The 9748-nt window shown below is 39.1% G+C and overlaps 1 protein-coding gene across 1 annotated transcript; it reads left to right on the top strand.

The window, feature by feature from the left end:
- The first annotated feature begins 439 nt into the window (after positions 1-439).
- si:dkey-30c15.10 (uncharacterized protein LOC559353 homolog) lies at positions 440-9375 on the top strand. Its single transcript, XM_051656831.1, is given in 16 exon segments — positions 440-446; positions 2858-3034; positions 3702-3874; positions 3989-4055; positions 4448-4538; positions 6391-6614; positions 6617-6738; positions 6811-6905; positions 7307-7434; positions 7537-7674; positions 7748-7912; positions 8280-8406; positions 8513-8561; positions 8717-8782; positions 8872-8904; positions 9125-9375. Coding segments are annotated over 16 exon segments (1686 nt in total). The 3' UTR covers positions 9149-9375.
- Positions 9376-9748: the final 373 nt, after the last annotated feature.

Raw genomic sequence — 9748 nt, 5'->3', positions numbered from 1 at the left:
TAATAAGTTGACTTTACTCAATTGATTAAAGAGATAGTTCACCCCAAAATGAAAATTCTCTCATCATTTACTCACCCTCATGCCATCCCAGATGTATATGACTTTCTTTCTTCTGCTGAACACAAATGAAGATTTGTAGAAGAATATCTCAGCTCTGTTGGTCCATACAATGCAAGTGAATGGTGACCAGGACTTTGAAGCTCCAAAAAGGGGAGCATAAAGATGATCCATAAGACTCCAGTGGTTTAATCAATGTCTTCTGAAGTGATCCAATCAATTTTGGATGAGAACAGACCAAAAAATAACTTTCACTGTACATCTTGCCATTGCGGTGTCACGATCATGATTTCAAGCTTGATTACACTTCTTGTGCAGTGCGCTAGATGGCGCTATAGGGAGTGTAATCGAGCTTGAAATCATGATCGTGCCTAGATCTTAGATGGAAGGTATGGGCGATACCACTTATTTTCTTTTCGATCGGATACCATTATCCATTTACCATTATTAAGTCCAATATCGTCGGTACTGATACCAATACCAGTACTTCTATTAAATTGATTTTTTTGCGATTTCTTGGGATATTATGGGAAATTTAAAAAATAATTCAAGTCATTATTATTATTATTATTATTATTATTATTATTATTATTATTTTACATTTGTGAGCCTAAACAGAAAATTATTAGACTTCTGTTTGTTTACCCTTACAAAAATTAACCATGTTTTCACTACAGTAACTATAGTTTAACCATGGTATTTAGTTAAACCATAGTTACCACACAATTAACCATGGTGACTGCTACAATATTACTGTAGTAAAACCATGGTTAACTATTTTATTTAATTATTTATTAACAACAATTACCCACAAATTCATTATAAGAAATGTCAACTTTACATATGTTTTTATTTTAGTGTGAATTTACTCCAGAAGCTGTTTCTCTGATTTTCTATCATTACCTCTACAAGGCACTGATCCCTCTTGTTTGAACGAGTCTTGTGACGGTGCAAGCGCTTGTCTGCTTGTGTCTTTCTGCGTGCATGTTAAGATGAGCAGAAGAAGAAATAGTTCCCATCCTGCACAAGTATTTGCTAATATAGCCTAATTATTTTTATTTCACTTTGAATCTTATGATTATTGTTCATGGTAACCAAATAATAATATCCCTAGTTTAAAAAATATAAAATGTTATAATCGATATTTTTGTGTGAGGATTTATATTTTTGATACAACATCAGTATCGGAAGTATCGATACTTTAGGATTGGTCCGCCCATCCCTATTAGATGGCATGAGAGTGAGGCAATAAGGAGAGAATATTCATTTTGGGGTGTACTAACCCTATAAGTAAACTCGTTCCCTCAGTTGAATTGAGTAATGGCGTCTTTTAAAACTTGTGTAATTAAGATCACTTAACTTGGTGTTCATGTAGAATAAATGTAACTATTTAAGAAAATTGGATGCAAGTAGACTGAACTCAGATTTGCTGTCTAAATATGGTCGTTTCTACTTAATTTTAGTTGAACAGACTGAAATTTAGATCATACAATAACACTGCTTAAATAAAGAAGATTATAACCGATTCTAGGTCAGTGTGATGCATGTACTGTATACCTGTACTTCAGTTGCACATGCACAAGAAGAACTGAAATAGTGTTAACAGAGTCTAACTGAACCAAAGTAGACATAGATCACACTAATGGTGGCATCACACCAAACAACATAAAGATCACTACAAAAGTGCTAAACCTCTATTAATTCTTTATAACAGCTATTTAAATGCTCCTATAAGTTAGCTTTGACCAATTAAACATAATTAAATAATACAAGTTCAAGGGATTATGTGTATTCCACATAGCCTCAATTTTGAGTTAACACTTTATATCTTAAGTCTATCGATTTTTAAGATAAGTTCAAGGAACATAGATGTTTGAGTTATGAGCCCAAAACATGACTGGTTTGTATTGATATGATGCACAAAGTTTTGAAATGTAATATGACTGATAAGAAAGTAGTCTTGCATTAACTTTTATAATAAATTAGAGATGTCAGTCTTCCTGGAGTGAACTGTTGCTCTAGGGCACTATGAGTAAAGTTACTCGATCACCCCTTGCTGGCTTTGAACCTACAGCCTTTTGGTTATCCATACTTTAACCACTACACCACACCTTACATCAGGGATTCTCAAAGGGGGCGTTCAAAGGATGCCAGGGGGCGCTGAGAGCAAATTAGTAGAGAGGGGGCTTTAGGTTACAAATGGGGGGGCATTTATGAGTCATAATAATCAAATATATCATCAAGTTCCTCTTTGCATTAAAACGTTTATCTAGAACTTGGGAGTATATCAGTTGGATCTCAGTTATACGGGTTGGTATGCATTTGTACCACGGTTCATCTGATTTTGAAGTCTAGCGACGCATCTGAAGTATCTAGTTTAGCAGCGTCAAATACACAGGTGGAGGCACAACCTCGGCTAATGTGCCTGTATGGCTCTGTAGATGGATACGGCTCAATGGACAGAGCAGCTTGAGCGCAAAGCCCTCGCAGCTTTGCGAGAATCCGTGAGAAGCACAGAGCGAGAAGCGGAAACCATTTGAATTCGGCACAGAATTCTACATCACCACCCTTGAATTTACTATAGTAACACTAACTGTACTTTAGGCAGAAATAGATGATAATAAATCTTATTATATCACTACTTTAGGGGTAAGGGAATGAAGAAGGGGGGCGTTCATCAAAAATTGGTTGAGAACCACTGCCTTACATGATGATATATTCAGCACTGAACATTGCGATTGTCTTGTGAGCCTTGTCAAAGTGGAATTAAATGTTGAAACAAGCTATGACATTTTTTCAGAACTTGAGAATGTGTTAAAGAGAAGGCGGCTGGCCGCAGAGGGAGAGGAGAACCTGGACCCCACAAATTCCCCTGCTAGGACCCGCTTGAGACGGTCAGAGTTGGAGGTGAAACCAGACACCCCAGCCATCGCCTCCATTCGCTCGAGAGTCCAGCAACTCAGTCAGAGATGGGATGGTAACAATTCAGATATCTGTTTTTGTAAAATCACTGAAGACTATTAAAATTTAGACTCTATTTGGACAATACTTTTTTTTTTTTGCCTGCTCTCCATATGCTACCCCATGCCTTTAAGGAGAGTACGCTAGAATGTTGTGTTAGGAATCAGTATTTCTTACACTTGTAATTGTGTTCATATTGTGTTCGTACATTTAAGTTCTGACTTGTCTGACCCAGGGTCCGAGGGTCCGAATATCTGTCACATTGGTGAGTATTCTCACACACCACCTTCACCCTGCAGGACTTCAACTTTCCATGACAACAGCTGTTTCTAAAGGGATAGTTCACCCAAAAATGAAAATTCTGACATCATTTACTCACCCTCTTGTGGTTCTAAACATGTTAGGTAGAATGTTATGGACTGGCAGCCTTAGTCACTGTTCAGTTTCATTGTATGGAAATAAAAACAATTGAAAGTGAATTGTGACTGAGATTAACATTCTCCTAAGCATCTAATTGATGTTCTGCATGAAGAAAGTCATACAGGTTTGGAACAACATGAGGGTGAGTAAATGATGACAGAATGTATCATTTTTGGGTGAACTATCCCTATAACTGCATTATTCATTAATGCTCAACAATTGTGGACCTGCATTTTTGAACATAATTATTTTTCTTCTGAAAGGTGAGGGAGAGTTTAGCTCCCGCCTGGAGTGCTTTAAAGTTCCCACACCTCAAAACAGCCCCAGTCGCTCCACCCCCTGCACACGTAATCTCTCCAGCTTTGTGCATGGCATCCAACAGCAGCTGAACACTACAGTGACACCCAGCAGTAAAGAGGCCTCCCGCATCCATCAGGTACATCTCTCCCACTCATCTGACCTGCTGACCACCTATTTCAAGCCTTCAGAAACAAAAGGTATTCATTTTTTAATACATTTTATTAATGAAACAAGTGTCTCTGTTGTGCAGGCTCGTGAGGATGAGTTGCGTCTATTGAAGGTTCAGCCGGTGGCGGAGAACTTGTGGTTGAAGAGAAGTCTGTCTGACTCTTACTGAGGTGAGCAAATCAGGTTAAGGAATAGTTCACCCAGAAATGAACATTCTTTCTTCATTTACTCAACCTCATGTTGCTTCAAACATTCTATGCTATGCAGAATGTTAGTCTCAGTCACTATTCAGTTTCATTGCACTCTGTACAATAAAAGTGAATGGCGATCGCACCTTTCATTCTTCATATCATCTCCCTTTGTGTTCCTCCAAATAAATAGTCAAATGGCTTGGGAACAAGCATGAGTGAACAAGCATTTTGTGATAAACTACCCTTTGAAGAGCTTTATCAGAGTGATCTGACCATAACAAGACACCTGTGGATTCTTTTCTGGTTTTTGAACAGTTTAGATCAACTGTAAATTATCCCCATTTTCTCAGAGAGGCTCTCCATCCACAAGGTCGCCCTGGGTTCACAGGACAACCCGGAAACTCCAGTGGCCTCCATTACAACTCGGGAGTGTGAGCATGTGTTTGACACCATTTGTTTAGGATTAAATAAGTTTTTGTGCTCTATTTATGTTGTTTTTCCTCCTCCTCGTTAGTTAGTCATACCTTTCACCCTTAGTTTTAAAGTTACCATCAGTGATTTTAAGTTACACGTACTCACTTGGAGAACATCAGCATGCTGACGTGTGTGTGTGTGTGTGTGTGTGAGAGAGAGAGAGAGATGCAAACCATAGTCTCAGTCATCTTGTATCTGTTATGCAAGAAGAGCTGAAGGAATCTGAATTCAGCTCCTGTGAGGTTGACAGTAAGGTATTTGAAGGAAGTCTGAACACCACACCACCTTGTACAGTCGCAATCCATTTCCCCAGCGAAGAGCTTAATACCTCAGCAGGTAAATGTGCTTTCTGGATTCTCTTAGATCAGTGTTTCCCAAGCTGGGGTAAGCAAGGTGCAATGGGGGTACGTTAAAAAAATCTGAGATTTACCATTATTTTAATTTAATCGCAGACTAAAATAGCATTCTAACCAGGTTCAAGTATTTCTCACTGTCAAAAGATAGTTTGCTCACACCCTAGAGCCCTTTTTTAATATACAGAACTGTGCAAAAATTTTAGGCACTTGGGGAAAATGTTGCATAGTGAGGATGTCTTCAAAAATAATGACATAAATAGTTTTCATTTATCACTTAATGTCATACAAAGTCCAGTAAACATAAAAAAGCTAAATCAATATTCGGTGTGACCACCTTTGCCTTTGAAACAGCCCCAATTCTCCTAGATACACCTGGACACAGTTTTTCCTGGTTGCTGGCAGATAGGATGTTCCAAGCTTCTTGGAGAATTCGCCACAGTTCTTCTGTCTTTTTAGGCTGTATCAATTGCGTCTGTCAGCATGAAGTATTTACCCATGTTTCCATTGGTCATGGTATAAATGATGGGGAGGTTGTACTTGCTTGTTTTGATTTTTGAGGGGGTTACCTCCTCCCCATCTCCCCTGGAATCTACGTCCCTGGAGGTATGCCTCGGTAAAAAGTTTGGAAACCGCTGTCTTAGATCTTGCATAATTACCTCAGAATATACAAAACACATATCCTATCCTATGTATCCTATTTTACAAACACCAGGCAGACGTCGATATGTGTGGGCGTACAGAAATGTTCCTAAAAACCAAGACCCATTTACACCTAGTAGTAAGATGTGTTTTGGATGATCCGATCACATGTGGTCAGTGCTAAATACAGTACAGGTCTAAACGGGGTCTAAACGTTTTGTGATCAGATCACAAAAAACATGTCGAAACACGTGACATCGAAAACACGTGACCACATCGCATTTGAGGTGTGAACGCTAATCCATCCTGAATGCATCTCAGACAGCTGTGAAGCACCACCACTCACCTGTCAATCACCCACTGCTGCGCTAAAACAAGAATTTAAACTTTGCCGGTTACCTGCAGCTTTAAAAGGAAATAACCGTTCGATCTGAAAATTTGAAAAAGTGAATATGCATTAGAACTTCACGGATCTTCTTCAGTGTGTCTGATATCAATGTGCAAAGAACAAACATCTGAAGCTCCTTTTAAACAGGTACTCCACTACAATGACTGTTCGTAATGTTGCGTTTCTGCTAAGATTAAATTTCAGATGCATCTGGGAGAAACAGCGCGCCGTTTTTTTCTCGCTCTTTCTTTGTCAATTATGACTTTTTGCAGTTTATTATTATGCAGTAGCACACTGACATAAGGACTGATGCATGTCATCATGAGATCAGAGACCCTCCCCTCGAAATCCGAACACAAGTGGTCACAGCAGACGCAAGTAAGAGACCACGTGTAAACAGCGATGTGTTTTGCACATGTGATTGGATCACCCGAAGGTGTAAACGGGGTCAATGCAACTATTTCGCTATAGAGGTAGCGAAAGAAAAGAGCACATCTTCAGAGCCTGAAAAAGTAGATGAACCAGAACCGGACACAGTGGAATCAAATCAGGAGCCTCTTGACCAGAGTAAAGAAACTCCTGATGGCTGTTATGTAGTGGATGAAGAGAAGGAGCTCCAGCCTGTTGATGGTGATGAAGTAGAAATGAGGGATGAGGAAGAGGCCCAATGGGTGCTGTTGAAGATGACTTCCTCACTTTGCCATCTAGCTATGTCCTCTCTCCTCTTAGCAAATCTGTGGAAGCTGTTGTCACACCTCTGACATTACGATTTGGTTTACACTCAGTGGTTTTATGCATTTTAGTTGTACTTAAATGTTTTGCATAATTATGTCACTGGTTTTGAATGTTCTTACAGAAGATTGAAATCACTGTGCCTGAGCCATCAGTCCTACCACCCTCACCTGAAGACATTTCGGTTCCTACAGCTGAAAATGTCCCACCTTTATACAGGTGCGGCTTGCTCAGATTTGATTAAAGGGATAGTTCACCCCAAAATTAAACTTCTGGCATCATTTACTGAATCTCATGTTGTTTCAAACTTTCTTTCGTGAAACACAAAAAGAGATAGCATTAGGCTGAATGGAACCGCCAGACTCAGTCACCATTCACTTTCATTGTATGGGAAGAAAATGCAATGCAAGTAAATGGTGACTGAAGTTAACTTGCTACCAAATATCTCCTTTTGTGTACCGCAGAAGAAAGTATGGGTTTGGAGTGACATTAGGGAGGGTAAATAATGGCAGAATGTACCTTTTTTGCATTAGCTATCTCTTTAAGACACATGTGTCGTTCTGTATAAATGGCATGCATGTGTTATAATGATTGACAGTCGTTATACCTATAATTGACAGCATTGACGCTTACCGCTCACAAAGAAAGATCCACCCCCACTCTACTCAAAGCATGACTGCTGGAGTTCAGAAGCAGGCTAATGAGAAAACCTGCCCAAAACAACTCCTCAACACCAAGGATAGAATTAAGTTATGAAACAAGCTAGAGTGATAATGAATTTATTTGTCTGTGGGTAACTTCATTTACGGGGTCTAATGCAGGTTTATAAAGGAATTTGTTTGATCTATTTAGGCTTTGAATGAGGGAGCAGTCAAGCTGCAGATGGTCATCACGCAGACGCTGCAGGCTCTGAGCTGCTGCAGTGATGAGGAACATGGGAAGGGTTCACTGCAGGAGGCTGAGGCTGAGAAACTCCTGCTTGTCTCCAGTAAGTATATGCAAAACTTAACACACTGAGGCAGCATGTTCTGATTCAGTTCTCGTCTATCCCTGTAATGCAGGTGAGAAGTGGGCAGCCATACTGGCGGAGGTCAGCAGGCTCCGAGAGGGCGGGTCCGGAGAACAAGACTCCAATAACGCTCATCTACAGCCCTGCAGGGGCACCGTCAGTATCAGTAGCATCCAGCTGCCTCTCAAGGTGGAGTTTGTGTGCTCTGCGCATACAGGTATGAGTGTTAAAAGGATAGTTCAGCCAAAACTGAATATTCTTTCACCGTTTATTCACCCCCATGTTGTTGCAAACCCACCATTCATTTTATTTGTCTAAAAAAAAAAAAAAAAAAAAAAGCAATGAAAGTGAATGGTGGCTGAGACTACATATTCAGCCTAGCACCTCCTTTTGTGTTCCACTAAAGAAGTTCATGTGGATTTGGAATGACATTAGGGTGCATAAATAACAGCAACATTTTCATGTTTGGGTGAACTATCCCTTAAATGAGTATTTAATAATGGCAGCAGAATCAGATAAATCTTTAATGCACATCTGCAAAGTCATTTCGACACATCATTTGTAACACTGTCACCTCTGATAAGGCCATCCAACACACTACTTCTTTGTTCTGATTCGTTACGGCCCGTGTAACATTGTGGCGACACCTTTGGCTACAGTCGCTGATGCCCAAAATGGAGACACCATCACTTTCCCAATATCCATCACACTGTGAGTCTTAACAATTCATTAAAACACTCTGCATCTTTATACTGATGTCAGGGTGCAATAACAATAGTGTGATATTTTGGAATAACGGTTGTGATTTCCACCCCAGACAAGACATCCATTCCAGTTTTGAGATTGATGTCGAGGTCTACAGTTTGGTAGGTAGAGTTTATATCAGATCAGAAAATTTGTTACATTAATTTTACTGGTAATTTTCCTCCCCTGTTGCAATTTAGAAACTCTCTTTGTCACTGTTTGGTCTTTATAGTGTGTTTTGGATCTGATGTTTTTATTATGTATTTCTGTTTTGCAGTCCAGTACTCAGAGTAATACCTGCAGCATTAATGTTCAGTAGTTCCACAGCTTGACAAAGTCAAGGGTGTGTACATTTTCCCGTGTGTTCCTGAGAGAACGTTGTTGTATCACTTTTATCAACGCACAATTAGAACACAGTGTTTGTGTTTTTAGATGACACCCAAGAAGATACTCCACAGCATCACAGTATGTATCTTCTCTATCTGTTTCATAAATTCACTGGGCCTCATTCGTGAAAATGTCTTGCATTCAATTCAGTGTGACAATTTGTGTAAGAAATTCATTCTGCTCATGTTTCAGGAATGAGGTCCATTGTGTGTTTATATTATGAGAAAGCAAAACAATGAAAAACCATGCTGAGTGTTGGACAACATTGACTCATTCAAATGTCTGTTTTTCCCTGTAGAAGTCCAACCAAAGTGTGACGTGAATATTTGACTAATTGACTCTTTAACCCTTAGAAAAAAAAGTAATTCAGGGGTCCTTAGAGGACAAAAATGTTTGTCAAAAAACTGCCTTAATAACATTATATATTAATATTATTTTCCACTTTCAGTGAGTTGATTTTTTTAACCAACATCAGTCCTGATGATAACTACCAAATATTCATTCATTTTCAGGATTTTAACCCTTTAAATGCCAGTTTGTTTACATAATGCCACTGTTGTTTTTTACACGCACACATTTCTCAATACACACATACAAAACACACTCTGACATCCATACCAACACACCCACACAATTTTATCTGCATCATTTATTCAACTGTCCTGCAGTGCTCTATAATACAGCAAACAGAAAATAGGGGAAAAGCATGTATTTGCTCCATAGGCTAAATATGAGAAAAATGGCGCCATCTGGTGGACAATATTAAAAAATGTTGAAGCCAGGGCTCCGGAATGAAATCATAATATCATAGAATTCATGATTTTATGCTTTAATGGCACTGGGATCAAATATTGCAGTTTTAATTGGTTTCAATGGGGACTTTTGTGTCCTGAAGGTCCTGAGTGTATCTATATTATGTACA

This window comes from Myxocyprinus asiaticus, chromosome 26 (genome assembly GCF_019703515.2).
Source record: "Myxocyprinus asiaticus isolate MX2 ecotype Aquarium Trade chromosome 26, UBuf_Myxa_2, whole genome shotgun sequence".
Classification (NCBI taxonomy): Eukaryota; Metazoa; Chordata; class Actinopteri; order Cypriniformes; family Catostomidae; genus Myxocyprinus; species Myxocyprinus asiaticus.
The sequence above is the reverse complement of the archived record's forward strand: the minus strand, read 5'-3'. Positions and strand labels throughout refer to the sequence as shown.